Consider the following 23151-nt stretch of genomic DNA (forward strand, 5'->3'; position numbering starts at 1 on the left):
CTAATGCATCTAACACTATGGGCAATTTAGCACAGCCAACACACCTGACGTGCACATCGCTGGATTGTGGGAAGAAACCCACAAAGACATGGGGAGAACATGCAAATTCCACACAGACCATCACCTGAGGCTGGAATTGAACCAGGGTCCCTGGCACTGAGGGGCAACAGTGCGAACCACTGAGCTACTGTGCCACCCCAGAATCTGTATTTAAAAATATAGATTCTGGCAAACACTATTGTAACTGAAATACCAAGAACTCGAGATGCTTATATTCAGTCATAAGAAATCACAAGACTGCATAACAAAATAGATTCAAACACTAAGCAGAGAGAGTTTAACACTAATGAGCAGGATGTACTGTAATTCATTCATCTATGGAAATCCTAGATTTGAGTGAAAATGAATTGTCCATCCATTTTTAAATTATGGACACTGTAGAGGGTCTACAGACAGGAGACAAATTTATAATTTGGACACTGCTTGTTGTGAATCTGAATGAAATACTGATGCTTCTTAGCAGTCTACAGCAGATGGCTTCAACAAAATGTTACAGTGTGATTTAATTCAGGTGTTTAAAATTAAGGATTGATAATATGAAGGTGGTGAAATGGTTTCCACTGACTCAAGAGGTGGGAGCCACAGGGGACAGGTTTAAGCTAATTGGTAGAAGTGTATGGCAAGAGCTGGTAAACTCTACATAGGAGTTTGTAGGCTGTCAAGCAATGCCTCAATTGCAGATTCAATGGTCATTTGTAAGAGAAATGAATAAAAACATGAAAAATCTGCAGGGTATTGGGGAAAGACTACAGCGTGGGATTTTCAAACAGGCAACACAAGGTTATGAAGGTTGACAAAGTATTTGGAAATTTGGGTTCTACCTTGGATAGAACTATATCAAGCTCAATGCGTTTTTTATCATGTTTTAAGAGGGGAAACTATGGTCTTAGTTCCACTTTCAGTGTGGAGTGATATTTGGAAACATTTTTACATTCACATGCATGACTTTTTAAAACTCCTAGAATTAAACAGTTCAGTCCTTTGGAAGACAGACAGACAGAAAAGAGTTGTTTAGAAAACAACGACAATGCCAGTGAGGTTCCTTTCAGAGAGAAGCAGGGCATTCAGAGAAAAAGGTCTGTAATAGTAGCTATACAGTTTAAGTTTCTAAACAGATACATTAGGAAATAAAAACAACCTGAATGACTTATGGTGAGCAAGAAAAAAGGCCAGAAAGAGAATGGTGTGGAGGGGAGTTTATGGAACCATGTTAAGAATACACCAGCTCTCTTAGCAGCTTGTTTAGTTAATGCCTCTTTCCCAGATATTTAAAGGGAAAGCATCAAGTGAAATCAAAGTTTGACAAAAATAAATCAATTAAAGGCAACTCCTTAGAGAGGAGTCATACTGGAGTCAAAACATGAAATATTCTCTCCATAAATGCTGCCAGACCTATTCATTTATTCCATTTTCTGTGTAGTTTCAGATTTCCAACATCTGCAGTAGTTTACTTTTATTTGATTTGAAGATAGTTTGAGGTATCCGGTCCAGAACACTCAGTCTTCAGCTTAGTATTGAATAAAGTCCCCACCTTGTTTCCTTTGAAGGTGTGTCATAACTGAAGTATAGGAGGAAGTGAGGTCTGCAGACACTGGAGATCAGAGTCGAATGGGTGTTGTGGGAAAAGCACAGGTCAGGCAGCATCAGAGGAGCAGGAGAATCGAAGTTTCGGGTCGGAGCCCTTCATCAGGAATGAGCATAACTGAAGTGTAGAAGATCCTCGACAAGGTAAACGTAGAAAAGTTTGTTTTATCTAATAACCAAGTCCAGAAATATCTGAAAATTAGGGGTCACCCTGTTCAGGTGAATGATAAGAATTTTTTCCACAAGCATTTTGAAAATTTGATACATTGCTTAAAAATGATGGAAACTGTCACTGAACATTTTTAAAGCAATAGTGAAAAGACTCATTAGGCACAGGAAACAAATGTTAATAGGATAATGTGGAACTCCAAAAACAATAGCCATAATACTATTGAATGATGAGATACGCTCAAGGGGCAAAATAGCCCACTTCTGCTCTAATAGTTGTTATAATGACCTTAAACATAATTATATCAAAATGGAAAATACTCCTAATTCAGTGGAATTAGGCAAATGAGAAACACCACTTCCAGTTATAGTAATACAATGTTGACAAACTCCAACACAATTTAAGCCAGATGAAGCATGCCTGAATTAGTCAATGTCCAAACGCAGAAATGACAGAAATTAAAATGCATATAGCATGATTCCCCAAACATCAGTTTACTGTGTTGTATTTCTTTTGTAGTACTGGACTTGTGTGCGGACCTAGAGTTTGTTCAAATCTCTAGAATAGGGCTTAAATCCACACTCTCCCAAATAAGCCATGCTTGACACTACTGAATCTTGAACGCAAAACACGTCACACAATTTTGTGCTGCATTTTTATTTTCTTTATTTTAAATGAAGAAATACATCTCTATACAAAATAGCTTCTGAAAATTACTAGTGTACAGACACTATGAAAAAAACAGAACTCCATCTGTGAGCCGCAGAGTACAGCCTGCGAAAGCAACAGTTAAACTGTGAGGAAGGGAAAACTATGACGAGTTCACCAACAGTGAAAAAATAAAATAGTTTAGCACTCATCTTGGCAGAATGATGTTGTATTCACATAGAAGCTTTTCCAATTCTTGCTTGTCCACAAATAACCCACCCAATCACAATTTGTGACAGTTTGATTTCACAGTCAGGCAGGTAAACAAACGTTTTGATTCCTGAAGAGTGACAACTGTGAAACCTTTTGATGTTTAAAAACTTTGATTCATTAAAAGCCAGTTAATGATTACCCTGCTAAATGGGAACAGGTCAGTCCAGCACCAATTCATTCAAATGAATTTTTTTTAAAAAACGCTGGTTTATAGAAAGAACTGTTTCACAACCATTATTCATGCAGTGTGGCAATGGAACCATCAGCAGACAAAAGCATTCAAAACAGAAGCAACACACGTACAAAGGTTTCATTAAACATAGTTGGCTTAAACACACTGAAACAGAGCACTCATGAAAGCTTGGGCAGATATTATATCGAGCACCATTGAAAACTTCCATATAATTTGTTGCTGCCATATTAAAAGGACCCAGTGTTACCAAATTTAATAGGCAACCTGCCACCTGGTCACCTACTGCAAACCTAAAAATGGGTTATGCCATCAGCACATACAAGAAATATTCTGGTTATCCAGGAAAGGCAGATATATAACTAATATTTTCTTAGTAGGAATGTTTGGAAAAAATGTTGAAGTTATTTGGCCAGGGTTGGGGAGTACAGAAAGAGTTCCATTCGGCTCTATTTTAAATGCATCCAAGAGGGAGTAAACTTAAAAAGTATGTTATTCATGAATGGGAAGGGTAAATCAACCTTCTCTAATATCAATATATAAATCAGCAAGTACGAAAACTCGGTTCCTGGACCAGGCAATGCAAACACTCATATACACATTGGAACTGCCATTCATAACTCAAATAGCAGGGGGGGGAATGCGTCAACTAAACTGCAAAATATTACTCCCTGCTATATGCTATATATCTTAGTTGTGTTTGAAGTGTTTCCTCCTCAACCCAATTTCTAAGAATATTGGCAATAAAATTAATTATCTCCCCCAAAGCCTTAAAAATTGGCTTTACATAAAATGCATGGCAAAAAGTAATCCAAACCAGACATTATATATAGTACAGTCAACTATGCAAACACTTTCAAGGTCAGAGTATACATTTCATTTCTCCCATCTAAAATTTGAATAATTTCCTCTCTACTACAGACATGCAATTATTTCCTTGGATGGGAAAGGCCAGGATCAATATTTTTCCTTCCAATGCTCTGAAGCAAGAAACCTCTGGATTTATTCAGTGTAAAACCCATTCAAAAGAATGGTTCCAATCTCTGCACTGGCAAAACTTCCATAACCTTTAACAGTTTGTTGCTAAAAATCAAAACCACTGTAGTTCCCAGGACAATGATGAAAGAGAGACAAAGAATTGAGGAACTCCATTTCACTGGAAGAGGGAATTGCAACTCTCTTTATCCTTCTCCATACTTTTCTAACAGACTCATTGAAAAGGAATAAAACCTCAAATTTTTCTTTAAATGGCTGGCACTTTTTTTTAAGCAGAATAATTTATGAAGCTAAAGTTGAAGAGTTGGTCAGTAGTCATATCCAATAATTTGATCTCCAACCTTGAGAAAGCAAGGCACTCAAACTGCAAGCACATCGGTTTCCGGGGGAGCCGACATTGGTGATCACCACAAGTTTTAATGGTTTTTTTCCCATTTTCCCTCAAGAGTGTCAAATATTTTGCTTTATTATGCATATCATACGTATCAAAATGTGGAAAAATCAGAAATTTACATGACAGCACAATTAAAAGTGAAAGCCTGGAACTTTCGGGGACATCCTCTTCAGAAAGGATTTGATAAGATGATTTGTTAACAGTCTTTTACCACTTGCAGTACACCCAAAATTAAAATAATTGAAAATAAACTCCGGTAAAACTTAACAGTGAGGACAGCCAATTGAATTTATGTATTTTGCAAAGATACATAGTTAGCTGTCCGAGAGGGAGTCAACCACCTCAAATCAGAAATATTTCCTTGGCAGGAAAAAGTACAGGTTGTCGAAAGGACGAGGGAGAAATAAAGCATGTACACTTCATCTAAAAAGTTATTTCAAATGAAGCTCTTTCTTTTTCAAATTTCAACAGGTCACAGTTAGCAGATGACCATACTACAAACTAATAGAATTTGAAAATTTCACCTGTTCAGCTCATGGTAAAGTTTTAGACTGTCTGCAATGTTGCGTTTTGGAAGAGCATTTGGGAAGCAAACAATTTAAATCTAATAAATTAAAACTATAAAATACAATCTGTATGTTTGGAAGGACTTTCCCATTGCCAACAAGTTTACAATGTCACAATGCAACAGATGAAAAAAAATACTGAGAAATTGTTTAAATTTATGCAAGCACAATTCACAGAGGAAATCCTCTGCTATCTCATTAAAAATTCAACGACTGAAGTTATACAATGGACTGCCACAAAATACTGATCCCTATCCGCTGATATGCCTGATTTAGTTCTGGCTCGAAGTGAAATGGTCACGGACTGAGCCAACAGCATGTTCATATTAACAAGCTCAAGTTCAAACACGCCAACATTTGAATCACGTTCTTTTTCTACATTTTCCTTTAAATAAATGCACATCACTGATTTACAGAACCTGCTTGCCCAGCACAGAAAGTAGCTCCATAATTTTGGTTCCGTAAGCAAGCACTAGCTGGACTGACCAAAAGGTTATGTAAAACTTATCATTTCTGACCTGGTCGAATGCATTAAATCTAAGGAAGAGTTTGCTTTTCAATCATGTTGCCAGATCATGCAGATCTCAGGTTGTCATAACACATCCCAAATCATAAAAGCAGCAATAAGATATTTCATCATTTAATTTGGTGGCAAAAGTGTACATTAGTTGGCTCGTTGTACAGAGATTTCAAGTTACTTGACATCACATACCTGGAGAATATTCATTTCACACATCTGTTCTAGAGGGATTGAGAAGTGACATATAGTGGAGGACCAGCAAACTAAAAAGTGCTTTTGCATTGATCCAAAGGAGGTTTTAGTTTTAAAATGTATTGCTAATAGTAGCATTTATGGAAAAGAACTTACGGGCTTGTGCACTGGGGATATTTGAATGAAAAGTGTTAGCCCAATGAGAATGCCAATTTTCCAGGGTCAAATGGATTAATGTAGACAAAGGTGAAAGACAAACACCAATTTCTTGGTTAAACAAGAGGGGACACATGCTTCAGGGATGCATAACAGCCATGCAGTTTGCAAACCCATGAGCCATGCAAAGCACAAAAGCCTGCTTTTCCCAAGCAGGAGCAAATCACTATGGAGTTTCATTCAATGTAAATACAGATGAGTTCAATCAATGTCAAATATGGATGAGTTTTACATGGTATTTCAAATTGACAAGGAACTGGTAAAGCAGTGACTCATCCCAGTGGCAGCAGATATTAAATCCCACCCACTAAGACTTGATTTGAAATCAACTCCAAAAGGAAGCATCCAGTGTCCAAATATGGCATCCACCATCCTAAATTTAGCTGAAGCAAAATAAGTCCCAAACAGTCCCTGATAGTGGCATAAACAGGAATTAAATAGTCAAATTAATATCTAATTTGTCAAGAAAGCAGCACAAAAACAATGGAAGCAATTGGGGAAAAAAAAACTCTCAGAAGCTACCGCCCCCTTTCCAGGTCGTACGATGCCCCAGAAACAAAGTTCCGAATTTTTAGTTGCTACTAGGAAGAAAAGAAATAGGGGGATGATATAGAATAAGTGCCCTGAAATCAATAACAGCATGGTCTGGTGCAAGAATCCATCAATATTAAATGTCTCTCAATACCATCACTAACCTAAATTCACAAATAATGCCCATATGACTAAACAATTGGTCAACAAAAAAATTAAAAACCTTTTCACAATTGCAAGGGCGTTTAAGAGCAAAGATAATAGGAAAAGAAAAAAGGTTTTCAGAAAAAGTTTCAACTAACGTAACTGTTGCCAACACATTAGCAGTACTCCGCCATGATGCACTCTCTGCATGACCAGTCAGTCCGCAGTGCATCGTTTTTACTGGTTGAGTTCTACTAGACTCCAGATTCAACAATGATCAAGTCTTATAGGACATGTTTTAAAAAAAATCTACAGCCTTTATCGTCCAACTTCACCATATAATCACAATCACCTGCGTTCAAAAAACTTTTAAAATTTTTCCTTGGAGGAAGCTGTAGCCAGTGATCAGATGACTCTTCCGGTAGATGTTTTGTTTCCATGTATATGTGCATGTATGTCTATGTCTGTGTCTGTGTCTGTCTCTGTCTCTGTCTCTGTCCTGGTTATTTTTGATTTTTATGGCCCCAGGAGTGGTAGCAGGTCTACCGATTCAACCTCAGCTTTATCGAATTTTTAACTACTGGAACAGGATTTACAGGAAGGGAAGAGACATCAGAAAGTTCTGTGCTCGTTGGTTCCTATGTAAAAAAGAAAGAATAATTTGCACGTCAGTTTAAGAGAAAATTACAGATGACTGGACTACCACGAACTTTAAATATTGGCAACCAAGCATTCAAAACGCATATAGTTAATGTACAGAACTTAATAAAACAAGCCTCGTGGCAGTACCTCTAGATTGTTAAACCATAAACCCAGTTACTATTCTGCAGACCTGGGTTCAAATCCTGCCATGGCAGATATTGCAATGTGAATTCAATAAAAAATTAAGAACCTGAGAATCAAGATTCTAATAATGACCATGAAGCCATTGTTGATTATCAGAAAAACCCAACCGGTTCACTAATGTCTTTAAGGAAGGAAACTGCCTTTATTGCCTGGTCTGACCTACATGTGACTCCAGATCACAAGACCATGAGTAATAGGAGTGGAAGTTAGGCTATTCGGCCTGAGTCCACATCGCCATTCAATCATGGCTGATGGATATTTCAACACCACTTACCTGCACTCTCCTCACAGCCCTTAATTCCTTGCGAGATTAAGAATTTATCAATCCCTGCCTTGAAGACATTTAACGTCCCGACATCCACTGCACTGTGTGCAAGTGAATTCCACAGGCCCACCACACTTGGGCAGAAGAAATGTCTCATTTCCTTTCTAAATTGAACCCTTCTAATTCTAAGGCGGTGCCCATGAGTCCGGTATCCCCACCTGACAGAAACAATTTCCCAGCGTCCACCCTTTCTAAGCCAAGCATTATCTTGTAAGTTTCTATTAGATCTCCTCTCAGCCTTCTGAACTCTAACGAATACAATCCCAGGATCCCCAGCCACTCATCATATATTAGGCCTACCATTCCAGGGATTATTCATGTGAATCTCCACTGGACATGCTCTAGTGCCAGTGTCCCCTTCCTGAGCTGTGGGGCCCAAAACTGGACACAGTATTCTAAATGGGACCTAACCAGAGCTTTATAAAGTCTTAGTAGCACCTCACCGCTTTTACATTCCAGCCCTCTTGAAATAAATGACATTACATTTGCCTTCTTAACCACAGACTCCACTTGCAAGTCAACCTTCAGAGAATCCTGTACTAGCACTCCCAGATCCCTTTGTACTTTGGCATTAGGAATTTTCTCACCATTTATAAAACAGTCCATGCCTGTGTTCTTTTTTCCAAAGTGCAAGACCGCACATTTGCTCACATTGAATTTCCTAGGCCATTTCCTGGACTATTCTCCTAAACTGTCTGAATCTTTCTGTAGCCTCCCCACCTCCTCAGAACTACCTGCCTGTCCACCTAACTTCATATGTCCACCTAACTTCATATCATAAGATCCACAGCAATGTAGTTGAATCTTAACTATCTTCTTAGCAATTAGGAATAGGCAATAAATGTTGGCTTAGCCAGCATTGCCCTCCTCTTGAGGAAATTAAAAAGCACCAGAACCTACATCACCACTGTTGCCCTGGACAACTTGTTAACAAAGTTACTGTCCTCCACAAAGTACTAAACCAAAATTATTTATTTGTGCTCTCCTGATTTGTATTTGTGATTTAGGTTTGCAGAACTTATCAAGAACACTGACTTTTAAAGGCGGCAGAAGGAGAAGGATGTAGTGGGAAAAACGTTCATCTTGAAATGAATGGAAAATAGTAGAGGCTTTGTGCCTTATAGCATAGTGCTGAAACAAAGGCTGACTTCAGTATTAGCAGCTGAATAGTACCAGTTAATGGTGTCAGTCAGAAGAGGACTAGTACAGCAGTGTAACATAACTCAGTCATAGAGATGTACAACACAGAAACAGACTCTTCGGTCCAACTCGCCCATGCCGACCAGACATCCCAACCCAATCTAGTCCCACTTGCCAAAACCTAGCCCATATCTCTCCAAACCCTTCCTATTCATATATCCATCTAGATGCCTTTTAAATGTTGCAATTGTACTAGCCTCCACCACCTCCTCTGGCAGCACATTCCATACATGTACCACTCTTTGCATGAAAAAGTTGCCCCTTAGGTCCCTTTTATACCTTTCCCCTCTCACCCTAAACCAAGACTTTGTCTATTTATCCTACCCAAGCCACTCATGATTTTTAAACCTAAGGTCACACCTCAGCCTCTGACTCTCAAGGGAAAACAACCCCAGCCTAGTCAACCTCTCCCGAAAGCTCAAATCCTCCAATCTTAGCAACATCCTCAAATCTTTTCTGAACCCTTTCAAGTTTCACAACATCTTTTCGATAGGAAGGAGACCAGAATTGCACGCAATATTCTAAAAGTGGCCTAGCCAACACCCTGTACAGCCACAACATGAACTCCCAACTCCTGTACTAAATGCTCTGACCAATAAGGGAAAGTATACCAAACGCCTTCTTCACTATCCTTTCTACCTGCAACTCCACTTTCAAGGAGCTATGAACCTGCACTCCAAGGTCTCTTTGTTCAGCAACACTCCCTAGGACCTTATCATTAAGTGTATAAGTCCTGTTAAGATTTGCTTTCCCAAAATGCAACACCTCGCATTTATCTGAATTAAACTCCATCTGCTACTTCTCAACCCACTGACCCATCTGATCAAGATCCCGTAGTAATCTGAGGTAACCTTCTTCGCTGTCCACTACACCTCCAATTTTGGTGTCATCTGCAAACTTAATAACAATACTACTTATGTTCATATCCAAATCATTTATTTAAATGACGAAAAGTTGTGGACGCAACACCAATCCTTGTGGCACTCCACTGGTCACAGGCCTCCAGTCTGAAAAATAACCCTCCACCACTACCCTCTGCCTTCTACCTTTGAGCCAGTTCTGTATCCAAATGGCGAGTTCTCTCTGTATTCCATGAGATCTAACTTTGCTAACCGGTCTCCCATAGGGGCCTTACTGAAGTCCATATAGCTCACATCCACTGCTCTGCCCTTATCAATTGTCTTACATGGTCAAAAAACTCAATCACGTTTGAGAGACACAATTTCCCACGCACAAAGCCATGTTGAAAATCCCTAATCAATCCTTGCCTTTCCCAATACATGTACATCCTGTCGCTAAGGATTCTCTCCAACAACTTATCACTACAGACATCAGGCTCACCAGTCTATCATATCCTGGTTTGCCCTTACCTCCCTTAAGCAGTGGCACCACATTAGCCAGTCTCCAGTCTTCTGGCACCTCACCTGTGACTACTGATGATACAAATATCTCAGCAAAGGGCCCAGCAATCACTTCCCTAGCTTCCCGCAGAACTCAAGGGTATACCTGATCAGATCCTAGGGATTTATCCACTATTGTGTTTCAAGACAGCCAGCACTTCCTCCTCTAATATGGACATTTTTCAAGATATCACAATCCATTGCCCTACATTCTATATCTTCCATAGCCTTTTCCAACGCAAACACTGATGCAGATTACTCGTTTAGTATCTCTTTCCCCCTCTCTCTCTCTCTTTCTCTTTTCTCAACTGTCCCAGTCTCAGATTGATCTCCTTGCTCACTATCTTCCTGGGTCACACCCACCCACCTTAAATAGTTTACATTCTCCTGAACAGCTCTACCTAATCTCCCTGCCAGCATATTAGTCCCCTTACTATACAGGTGCAATTCGTCCTTCTTGTACAAGTCACTTCTACCCCAAAAGAGATTCCAATGATCCAAAAATGTGAATCCTTCTCCCATACACTAGCTCCTCAGCCATACATTAAGCCGCTCTATCCTCCTATTTCTACCCTCACTAGCTCGAAGCACCATGAGTAATCCAGATAGGCCTACTCTAGGATCGCTTTTTAAAATTCCTGCCTAACACTCTATATGACAAAACAGATAATCCACCAAACTGACTCCCTAAACTTTTGCTTCACAACTAGCGACTACCTTAATCCACAAGCAGAGGGAGCCTATGCACTTCAATGAATGCGAAAAAATAAAGCTCTGGACCACTGTTTCAGCAGTTGTAAAAGTCTCAAGCAAGGAGCTAGTTAGCAAGTAACCCACTATTTGACACTTGGTCATAGTAAAGAGAGATTAAAAGAAAAATCATCTCCAAAGTTGAAGAATCTCTGCTTGGGTTGCTAGATTGATGTCTGGCTTGATACTGTACAAATCAAGAACTGGCAGCGCTGGGTTTGACTCTTGTATGGCGGCGCTGGGTATGATCTCAGTTCGGAGAGAAAATGACAACTGGCCTCCACATTCCTGAAGTCTTCAAGGAGTTTATTATAAGAAAATGAGGACACCAGATGCTGGAGATCAGAGTAGAAGAGTGTGGTACTGGAAAAGCACAGCCAGTCAGACAGTATCCGAAGAACAGGAGAATCAACGTTTCAGGCATAAGCCCTTCATCAGGAAATAAGGCTTGTGGGTCAAGGGGGCTGAGAGATAGTTCGAGGAGGGTGGGGTGGGGGTTGGGTAAAGGTAGCTGGGAACATGATAGTTTAGATGAAGGTGGCTTAAAGTGATAGATCAGAGAGGAGGGTGGACCGGATAGGTGGGAATGAAGATGGACAGGTACGACCATTGAAGAGGGCAGTGCCAAATTGGAAGGTTGGGACTGAGATAAGGGGAGGAGAAATGGGGAAACTGGTGAAATCCACACTGATCCCATGTGGTTAGAAGATATCAAGGCAGAAGATGAGGGGTCCTTCTTCCAGGGTCGGATGGTTAGGGTTTGGCGATGGAGACAGCCCAGGACCTGCGTGCCCTTGGCAGAGTTGCAGGGGAAGTTGAAGGGTTCGGCCACAGGGCAGTGGGGTTAATCAGTGTGGGTGTCCTAGAGATGCTCTCTGAAAGTTGGCATCCTGTCTCCCCAATGTAGAGGAGACCACATTCGGTGCTTATTACTCAATGGTAAATGAGCAGTTTATCTTTTTTTTCAAAGCACAGCTGCGATTTTGCTCCCGAAGCCATGGATACCTATTGCATATACCCATAAACGAAGAACTGTAACTTATGAGATACCGATGGGTAGCCAGTAACTGTGGAGCTGTACTCCCAAGTGGAGAATCAGGAGAGATTCATTAAAGCAGGTCCTCATCTGATTGCAGCCCAGCTGGTACACATCACAAATACTTACCTGTGAGGCAGGAGCCTTAGATGTGACTGGCACCAGCTTTTCTTCAGACTCAACGTCCTGCACAAAAAGGAAAACCAGATGCAGATTACAATTTTACTCCATTAAAAATATATTATCACCTTGACCAGACTGCACAAGATTAAACTTTATTGCAAGATCCTTACATAACTGTCAAAGATGACTAAGAACTTCTGTAAAACTTCCAAATTAATGTAGTTGAGAGAATTGTTTCCACACACCTGGTACTAAAATTGAAATGCTGGTATTATACTCAAACATGTCTTACCTTCATATTTTCATCGATTTTTTTCTCACCAAGAGGACTTGAACAGTCACCTTGTTCCTTCACACAGCCAGATCCCTATTAAACAAGAAACATAACTAAGCTGCAGATTGTTTCATGGTTTTACCATACATTTACATTTTGAAGCAGCCAAACAAGGAAATGCTCCCAAGGGGAGAATGAACAAAGTGCACTTGTCAATGGAAAAATGAGAGCTAGCAATGTGAGGTGACTTAAAGTTTTAAAGAGTAAGGGTGTATTGACTGTGTCAACGATAACACAGAGGACCTGACAACAGGTAGGAGAGATGGTAGCCGAACAGTAACGTTACTAGACTACTGATCCAAATACCTGGACTCAAGTTGCCATAGTCTTACCAGACCAAAGGGCTATTCTTTCAGAGAGACATGACAGGTGGTGACTTAACTGGAGAGCCACCATACCAGAAGTGTGGCGAGAGGTTGAGAAGCAGAATCCTTTATGGTAACTTCCACCAGCATAGGGACTGACCCACTCTTTTGACATCATACTGCTTTGGAAACCAATCGTCCAACCAACCAAACTAAATCAACCAGAGTGCCCTATGGATGAGCACTTAAAATTCCACACAGCAGCTGGGTGAATTTAAATTTATTTAACTTGTACACCTACAGCAAATCACTAGTCTCATTCATGATCATGAAAGTGAATTTCAGGGAAAGAAATAAGCCCTCTGATCCAGTTCAGTCAATATGATTCTGGATCCACAGCAACTTTACCATATTCTAAAACAGCCTAGCAAGCCCCTCAACAATATCAAAACACTACAGAAAAGTTAAGAAGAAAGTTGAATAGACCAATTAATGAACTTAAGATATCAAAAAATGACAAAGGTCCAATCGACCATGCAAACCCTTCATTAACATCCGGCAGCTTTGTGCTAACATTGTGAGAAATGTCCCAAAGATTAGTCAAGCAACAAGAGTCATTTTTACTGAATCAACATTACCTAGACTTGTCCATCACTATCTCTGAGCATATCAAGACTAAGTTCGAGGACAGACTCACCAGGAATGATGGCACAATGGTATACAGCTTGAAGGAAGCCCTCAACCTGGACACCAGACCTCAAAGTCTCATGGCATCAGGTCAAACTTGGTTTAGAAAGCTGCAAGATGATAATCTTCAGGCTTACTTTATCTTAAACACTGCTTGGAAGAAACACTGAGGGTAGCAAGGATGCTGTATGTATCCTGGATGGGAGGCTTCAGCATACATCCCCAGGAATAGCTCATATTACCATTAAAAGGCCAAAGTGGCCAAGTCACGAGGGCTGGAGTGGGCTTGTTGTGAGAACACCAACAAGAGGAGAAAACCTACTAGACCTTGTCCTTACCAATCTACCTGTCGCAGATGCCATCTGTTCATGACAGAATTGGTAGGAGTGAGCACCGGACAGTCCTCGTGGAGACAAAGTCCCGTCTTCACGCTGAGCACACCATCCGCCGTGTAGTGTGGTACTATTACCTAAATGGGATAGATTTAGAAACATCTAGCAGCTTAAAACTAGAAATCTATGAGGTGCTGTGGTTCATTAAGAGCAGCAGAATTGCATTCAACCACAATCTGTTTGTGGTTCAGCATATCCCTCAGTATACCATTTGCCTCAAATCAAGGGATCAACCCTGGTTCACAAGTAACGCTGGTGTACACAGTAGAAGCAGCATACCTAAAAATGAGGTGCCATCCCGTTAAAGCGACATTACAGGAGTAAATGCACGGTGGCTCAGTGGTTAGCACTGATGCCTCAGTGCCAGGGACCCGGGTTCAATTCCCACCTCGGGCAACTGTCTGTATGGAGTTTGCACATTCTCTGCGTGGGTTTACTCCAGGTGCTCCAGTTTCCTCCCACAGTCTGAAGAAGTGTTAGGTGAATTGGCCATGCTAAACCGTTAAATGCATTAGTCAGGGGTGAATGTAGGGGAATGGGTCTGTTTTCACACTATAGTGAATTGAATCAGAATCTAATCTAAATGGCAAAAGCAGAAAAGTGATTCCCACAATCAATGGACCAGATTGTAGCTCTGCAGTGCTACTTGATTTGATCACGAATGGTGGTGAACAATCAAACTAACCAGAGTACCCAGTTCAGCACACAACTGACAAATGCAAAAGATGAGCATAGGGAGTATCTTCAGCCAGAAGTGAATGATACGCACATCAGTGTCCTCCTGAGCTCCCAAGCATCACAGACAAATGAATTCACTTTGCACAAGAAAGGAAGGCACCTGATAGTCAATGTTACAGGCCCTGACAACATCTCAGCAGTAATATTGAAGATCTGTTAGCTGCACACCTAGCCAAATTCCAAAAAAACATAACACTGAACCTAACAAACAATGTGGAAACATGCACAATCCAAAGTTCAAGCCAACCAACAACTGCGCCATTTGTCTACTCTTAACTTTTAGCAAAGAAATGGAAGGTGTCACTGAAAGCACTATCAAGAGATACTTACATAACACAACCTGTTCAGCATGATCAGTTTGAGTCCAAATGTGGACAGAAGAATAATTCTAGTAGGGATGGGAGAGTAACTGCACTTGACATCAAAGTTTGGGAGAAGATTTGTAGCTCGGGTGCTTGTTGTTGTGGTTCTGTTCGCCGAGCTGGGAATTTGTGTTGCAGATGTTTCGTCCCCTGTCTAGGTTACATCCTCAGTGCTTCACAGGAGGCTCCCAAGCACTGAGGATGTCACCGAGACAGGGGACAAAATGTCTGCAACACAAATTCCCAGCTCGGCGAACAGAACCACAACAACTTGACATCAAGACAGCATTTAATGAAGCATGGCATCAGGAACCCAAGAAAAATTCAAGTCAATTGTGGGGATATTCTTCACTAGTTGAAGTCATACCTGGCACAAAAGAAGGTGCTACGGTTGTTGAAGATTGATAATCTCAGTCACAGGACATTATTGCAGACAGGGCAACATCATTTAGATGCTGCAATGACCTTCCCACCAGAGAGTCTGAGATAGTGATTTTCACTGATGACTACAGTGCTCAGTAAAATCCACAACTACTTAAATACTGAATCAATCTGTGCACTCATTTGTCTGGACCTGAACAACATTCAGGCTTTAGTTAATTCACTGCATTGATTGAGGGGATGATCATCTCCAATGAGAGAGAAACTTAACCACCTACCCACTTATCAGCAGCCCTTCCAACAATCTTGACAGTCAACACCAACCAGAAAGTTACTTGAAAAACGCAAATTTTGTGGCTACATGAAGTCAGAAGCTAGGAATTCTGAAGTGTAACTCACCTATTGTCTGCCTGGTGCCTGTCCACCATCCACAGGTGGAAGTTAAGAATGCGATAGAACACTCCTCACAAACCTGAATGAGTACAGATGCAGCTCCAATATTCAAGGAGATCACCACTCAGGATAAAATAGCCTACTTGATAGATACTCCATTCACCACCTTAAACATGCACCCCACCCTGCAATTCACAGACGTAGTCAAAGCAGCAAGATGCACTGTAGGAACTTGCTCAGGCTTTTTCAACAGTACCTTCCGAATCTGCAATCTCTACCATCTAGAGCAGCAAAGGCAGCATACATATGGGAACTGCAACAGCTGTATGTTCAAGTTACACACTATCTTGACTCGGAATTACATCTCTGTACCGTCACTATCAGTTCTTGATTCAAAAGCTGGAATTCTTTCCGTGACAACCCTGTGGGTGTCCCATAATCACTTGGACTGCAGCTGTTTATGAAGGTGGCTTACTATACTACTCAAACACAATTAGAAGTCGGCAATAAATGCTCAGTCAACCAGAAAAGTTGCCACCCCATAACCAACTAAAAAGGGACAGAATATATGCGGATAAATTTAGCGACTTGTAATGAGAATCAGTTTACTTACATCTAGCTTCTTTCTCTTTGGTGAAATTTCAGATGTTGGTGTAGATACTCTCAAGTTTTGTGATGGATTTTGATCAATAGTCACACCATTTGTCGAAGGTTCCTAAGCAATTACCAGAAAACAAAGAGCAGTCTGTTGACTGTTATTCCTTTAAGAGCCACCATTTGTTGGTGGTCTTATATGTCAAAAAATAAAAATCTAAATGTATGACTGATAACAAAATAGATATTCCTATGTTACAACAGTAGAATTAATTGCGTATAATCGGTACAATGGAGCAGATCAAAAGTAACAGCAGACGACCATTTGGTCCCTCAAGCCTAATGCACCATTCAATACAAGCATAGGTGATCTGCTTCAACTCTACTTTTGCAAACATATAAAAAAAAGCTATGCATCAAGAATTATGGTGAATCGAAATTAAAGGATGCAAATCTTAGAAATCACTGCCGCAACACACAAAGATTGGTCACTATCATCTTGGCCTTTGGATTAACTTGCTAGCAGTACTCTCACAGCAACACAAATAAACCTCACTTTAACCACTGAAAAACGCAGAGAGCAGCTTCATTTACAGTCAATGACCAGGCACTCTTTTCTTGGGGACCAAGATTTTACTTGGCATAGTCTAAGGGCTGCAAGAATCATGGTGCATGCACAGCCTGGATGAGTTTGCTGGACTAAATTCAAGGTTACAAACATATCACTAAAGTTCTCATTTTGCCAAACTCAATGATCTCATCCGTCAACGTTTAAATGGAAAAAGAATCCTACATAATCTACCTTCCATGTCACATTACTAAGTCCAATTAGGGGATTGTTCATTACCCAAACAGAAAACAATGTCCTCAACAGCGCACTTCTGGAGGGTGTCCACAACTGACTACGTGAGAATCAGCTCAGTTTAACTTGTGTTAGAATGGCTTCCCTTTTCTTTTCCTTTTCATCCCTAAAAAGATGGCAAATTAAACTCCCTGCATGTTAACCAGCAAAATGTCAAAAAACACAAGAGCAGAAACAAATTTAAGTTATAATAATGAAAAAGTACAGCTTTGAGATATTCAACTATAGGAAATAGAAGAAACATGCACAAAAAGTTCACAAACCTCCTTCTTTGCAGATTCATTTGTCGTTGGTGATGCTGGTCTCTTTCTCCCAGAGGTAACAGGGCTGGATTCTTTTGTGGGTGCATTTGGGGGCTGACTGCTGACACATGTAGACAAAAGCCGGCTGACTACTGACTTTGGCTGTGTGACAGAAGTAGGTATGGAAGAGGCCTGAGGAATGTGTTCACTGGTTGACGAAGATGAGCCTATAAAACATCGGAAAAAAAATCCACAAGTTATCCAGCTATTCACATGAACAGACCTTAAATATTGCATAGTGGAACCATCAATTTTGATTTCTCTCGCCCTGTCACAAAAGCTAAAAGTAAAGTAACCAGTGTCTCATGCCTTTCAGGTATGATCCTTCCTACCTTTGTGCCAGTTCAATAGTCTATCACTATGACCTTCTTTATTGTTTGAAGCAAACCTCCATATACAATTAGGACAACGCTGCCCTCAGAAGAAAAATCCTGTGCCTTTAAGCAATCACAGACAAATCAAGGAATTTGCTCCTCTCTGCATTCAAGATCTGATCTGAGATCCAAGTCTTCATTTACATCTTAGGTGGAGAGCAACTTCCCTCAAAGCTGCGTAGATGTGCAGTCACCCAAGGAACAAACAGGCTGCATCTCAGCATTTGCTTTCTGATTATCTCAGCTTCTCAGAGTACAGCTCTTCTGACATAGTGGCCCTTTTGTTACATGCTTGCATGGCTGAGTGTTAAACTTAGAGGGAGCGTGCAATGCAACAAAGGCTCAGACAACAAAATGAAATCAGAGGGAACAATGGCTGAGATGCAATTTAGTTCTGAGAGATTATCTACAATAATCAAAACTGCAAAATAGCTAGGTTACCATATATCACTTACTCCATTAATCAGAAAGTAGAAAATATAGCATTGTTTTTATAAACCTGGAGATTATTGCAAAAGCTATATTGAGGAGTGGGTATAGACAGAAAGATAGCAACATAATTTTATTTCAAAATATAACTTGTAAGTGCACTGAAAGACAAAGTTCAGAGTTATGGCAGATCTTACTGAGCCTAGATAGAGCAAGGATAAGTAAAAGATGTGGCCTAAGTTAAAAAGTACTCCAGGAGAAGAGTGGTATGTGCCCTTTAAACAAAAGGTTTAGACTCACTCCCAAGAACACATTCTTTCATTTAATTTCTACTCACCCTGAAAGGGTTGCTACTTACCCCCTGAGCTGGGAATGGAATTTCTTTTTGAAGGACTAGTCTCTGATTCCAGCTGTGTTTCTGAATTCTGAACAATGCTTGCATTCACTGACAATGTTGCAGCAACAGGACTATACCAAGAAAGAAAAGCAAAGTTAATGAACAGCACACTTACAGTGACTCTCAGAGCTGTCACTGCACAAAGACAGCCATTTGGACTGGAATGTTTGCACCAACTTTCCAAATGAGCAAGTGCTAATTCAACATTTTTTATCCATCCATCCCGACAGTCTTCTGTACCATGTAAACTCTCTTACAGATGATATTCCAATTCCTTCTTCAAGGCCTTAATTGAATCTGTCATCAGCAAACAAAGTATGCTCGATCTGATTTGCATGAATGCATTTCTCACCACTCCATTTAACTACAATCTTTGTCCTATCATCTTTGATCTTTCCAACAGTTTTTCATTGTCTGCTTTATTTTTTCATTGCCCCTCATCTTCTTGGTCAAAAGGCAGCAAGAATATTCATAAGGGATCACGTGCTTTTAAAGCATCACTTCAGGCTTAGTAAATTTCATGGATCTTAATTCAACCAGAAATTGTTATGTGGTGCTTAAGAGGTAGAGGATTGGGTTACCCTACAAGATTTTCATTTTAGAAATTTTCAATTACCATGTCTCCACATTAGCTTTCGAAACTCCAATAGAGTAACTGATCTTTCAGTCATGTCTCCAACAGGTCAATGTGTTGGTGACAAGAATTAACATTTTTGCTCTCATGTAGTAATCTGCTCTTTGTTTCAGGCTGTAGTGCTGGTTATCAGCAAAGCAAAAGAGAAAGTCCATGGTGTAAGCCTCTCCCAGTCAGTGTAGAACAACGTCATCCATCAGGAGATGCACAACTGTGCTCTGCCTCATGGAAATATACAGAAACAAGTTCTTTCATGGCCCCAGTCTACCTCAGAAAAGGTTGAGTCCTCAGACAGTGTGCAAGCCCACTGGAATGTGGACAAAGATATTCTTGAAGTAAACCCACAGCTGCAGCACAACTCTGCCTGAAAGAGTTGAAAGCTGGTGAAGTAAACTCTGACAAGGAAAATCTGAATTGGAGACCAAAGAGAGAGTGATATTGAAATCTGTCATCTTTCCAACAACTTTTGCAAGAGGTCAGCATCAGACGTAGTGCTTTGTATTTCTTTTGACTCAACTGTACAGGTTGAAAAGGGGGCCTCACATTTAGACAATTAAGGATCTTGGTATATTTTGCACAGGTTTATTCCAAGGTCACTGCAGTTTTATTGCAGAACATTAACATAGGGATACAGGAAAATAATATGCCTGACTTGACTAATGTAGAGAATAGGGGTTCTGCCTGTCTTTGATGGTGGGAGAGATTAAACACCACTGGTCAGCCACTGTACCAGAGTTTGGCAACTCGTCAGTAGTATGGTGCTGACCCTGATAGCCCATCTTCTTCAATGGGTGCTTCAAGTGGATAGAATCCATTGCACTAGACAAATAAACCAACCAAAAGAAGGATGTCAGCTATTTAATTGGCAAGCTGGAAAGTCAGAAGCGCAGGTAAAGGATTGGTGGACAACTTGCAACTGGTGAACGCACAGAAGACAGTTGCTTGTCCATCATGACAAATGGCTTTTCTGTCTTGGACCCAGACTCGCAAATATAATGGAATGGGCAGATACTCCTTGAAATTTGTTGCTGCGTGCTTTGTAATCTTTCAGGACAACCTGCACCCTTAACATAATAGGTCACTGGCAGCAGGATCAGCAGACTTAACACTGATCAGACAACTTTCATATACTGATGTAAGATAACACCTGGTGTACTTCAGGGTTAGGATACAATCCTTAAAGTGGTTTCAAAGTAAACATGAAGATACATCAAAGTCAGCAACACTGCTTACCCAAAAACAAAACAACAGCTCCTTGATTCAACTTAACATACACTCGTGACCTTCCAATACTAGACTATGAAATTAAAATTAACATACTTCAGAACATCTACAATATTGTACTTTCAATATATGGGAAGCAAGAGCAGAACAATTCCGAGTGTTTCAAAAAGTTAACACCACAACGGAAACAGTCATTGAAACCCAACAGTCTACACCAATGACAACAGATCTGAGCAAGACAGTAGATGAAGAGCTGCTTCAAGCCCAACAGGCTGAATTCACCAAGCCACTACTCCTGTAGCATCATGTGAAGACTGTGGTCTTATAAACACAAACAAATACAAAACAAAGGGGATTTCCTGAGCACTATTGCAAAGGTATTTGCCCAGGCTGTCTTTGTTGACTGTAAATCCTAGCTGAACACAACTGTCCTGAATGCCTGCCCGTTTTCAGAACTAGAAGGTCTTCTCAGACTGGTAGCTGCAAGAGAAATACAAATTCCTCAATCTTATTATGGCATTGCCTCCAAAGTGATTCAATCTACTTAAAAGCTGGCTGACAGTCAAAACTGCTCAATGCAATCCCCTCATTTAATGGATAAGGATAACTAAAATGGGAAACAGAATCCCTAAGTGTGGGAGCATCGAGTCCACAATGACCCTCCAACGAGCATCCAACCCAAATGCAAAACTCTATTTCTCTCTCTCTCTTGAGAGAGAGATGTTGCCAGCAAGTTGTGTTTTTATTTTAGATTTCCACCATCCACTGTTTCTTGGTTGGTTTTGAAATTACCACAACCTTAACTTTGCAAATGCTGCGGCTCTGAAGTTGTAGCAACAACCTAATAAACACCAAACTCCAAATCTGCTAAGCCTGATTTCTCAGCACATCTTATTTAAATATATTAGCCAAGAGAAAAAGGTTCAACAGTTGCCATTTCCACTGTCTGACACATTCTGGCATCATAGGTCAAGGTCACAAAAGTGCAACTCCTGGATAATACTAATTTTATCAACATATACCTATTGCTAAGCCAACAGCATCTGTGCTGCCTTAACTGGGTCCATTGGATGGATGAAACAAAGCTTCTGTATGGTAAACTAGCCAGGGGGTCACAACCTTGTGGGTGTCCTTATCTGTGCGACAAGGACAGTTGTAAGCAACAATTGTGGACGTTGACAATTGGGAGACTTTAGCTGCCAGCGATCACCTCTAGAAAGCCGACTGTTCAGAAAAACTTTGGAAGAAACAGGCAGAGACAAACTCAAGGGGAGGGTTCTGAGCAAACAGAGGCCAAAATTGTGCACCTTCTCATCCCATAATCTTCCACTTCAATTAATGTTGCAGAGACTGCCACGCCAGAGTAGGGCTGCGCAGCAGGTAATGCTTAACACATTTGACTACCATAAGTCAAACCACCACTTTCAAGATGAAAAGTTGCCATAGATGAGATCACATGCACATTAGTTTACCTATGAAGGCTAACAGGTTATAAATTCACTGGAGTTTATTCCACCACAAATCCCCCATCAATTTCCATTCTTTTTCAAATTATGCTATTTTAAATTCCAAAAGACAAAAAAAAACTGCAGATGCTGGAGTCTAAAATAGACAGGCAGGAGGCTAGAAGAACACAGCAAGCCAGGCAGCATCTGAAGGTGGAGAAGTCAAAGTTTCGGGTGGAACACTTCTTCACGACTGCTGTCCTGATGAAGGGTTACACTCAAAACGATGACTTCATCTCATAGAACATGGAAAAGTACAAAACAGAAGAGGCCCTTCAGCCCATGCTGTTGTGCCAAGGATTAATCTTAATCTAAAATAAAATAACCTAATCCACACACCCCTCAATTCACTGCTGTCTATTTGCATGTCTAGCAATCACACGTCTCTAATGACTGTTTCCACCACCACCGCTTGCAACATATTCCATGCGTTCACAACTCTGCGTTAAGAACCCACCTCTGCCACCTCCTCCACACCTTCCTCCTAACAACTTAAAATCTATGACCCCTCATGGCAGTCATTCTACCCTGGGGAAAAGTCTCTGGCTATCGACTCTACCTATGCCCCTCATTACCTTGTACACCTCGATCAGATCACTACTCTTCCTCTGCAGCAAACCTCTCAGCTCTTAAACTCGATCCCCCTCTTAATGAAAGCCAAAACACCATATGCTTTCTTATCAACCCTATCCACTTAGGTGGCAACTTTGAGAGATCTACGCACTTTATCATCAAGATCCTGCTGTTCCTCCACACTGCCAAGAATCCTGCCTTTAATCTTATATTCGCCTGAAGAAGGGCTCATGCCCAAAATGGCGATTCTCCTGCTCCTTGGATGCTGCCTGACCTGCTGCGCGTTTCCAGCAACACATTTTCAGCTCTGAAAATCTCCAGCATCTGCAGTCCTCACTTTCTCCTAGATGAATAAGCTACCATGGGGAACCTTATCAAATGTCCATATACACCACATCAATTGCTCGACCTTAGTCAACCTGTCTAGTCACCTCCTCAAAAGAACTCAATAAGATGCGTGTGGCATGACCCGCTCCTCACAAAGTCAGGCTGACTGCCTTTA

The 23151-nt window shown here is 40.7% G+C and overlaps 1 protein-coding gene across 5 annotated transcripts in view; it reads right to left on the reverse strand.

The window, feature by feature from the left end:
• Window positions 1-2454: 2454 nt before the first annotated feature.
• Window positions 2455-23151, reverse strand: part of LOC140476097 (poly(A) polymerase type 3-like) — a 104265-nt gene continuing 83568 nt past the window's right edge. For all 5 annotated transcript variants that reach the window (XM_072568163.1, XM_072568162.1, XM_072568166.1 and 2 more), the window contains 6 exons: window positions 18675-18784; window positions 17475-17680; window positions 16369-16470; window positions 12456-12530; window positions 12170-12226; window positions 2455-7121 (listed from right to left, as the gene is read on the reverse strand). In XM_072568163.1, coding sequence (XP_072424264.1) covers window positions 7026-7121; window positions 12170-12226; window positions 12456-12530; window positions 16369-16470; window positions 17475-17680; window positions 18675-18784 — 646 coding nt within the window. In that variant the 3' untranslated portion in view covers window positions 2455-7025. The remainder of the gene's footprint in view (window positions 7122-12169; window positions 12227-12455; window positions 12531-16368; window positions 16471-17474; window positions 17681-18674; window positions 18785-23151) is intronic.

The sequence above is a fragment of the Chiloscyllium punctatum genome, chromosome 4 (assembly GCF_047496795.1).
Source record: "Chiloscyllium punctatum isolate Juve2018m chromosome 4, sChiPun1.3, whole genome shotgun sequence".
NCBI lineage: Eukaryota > Metazoa > Chordata > Chondrichthyes > Orectolobiformes > Hemiscylliidae > Chiloscyllium > Chiloscyllium punctatum.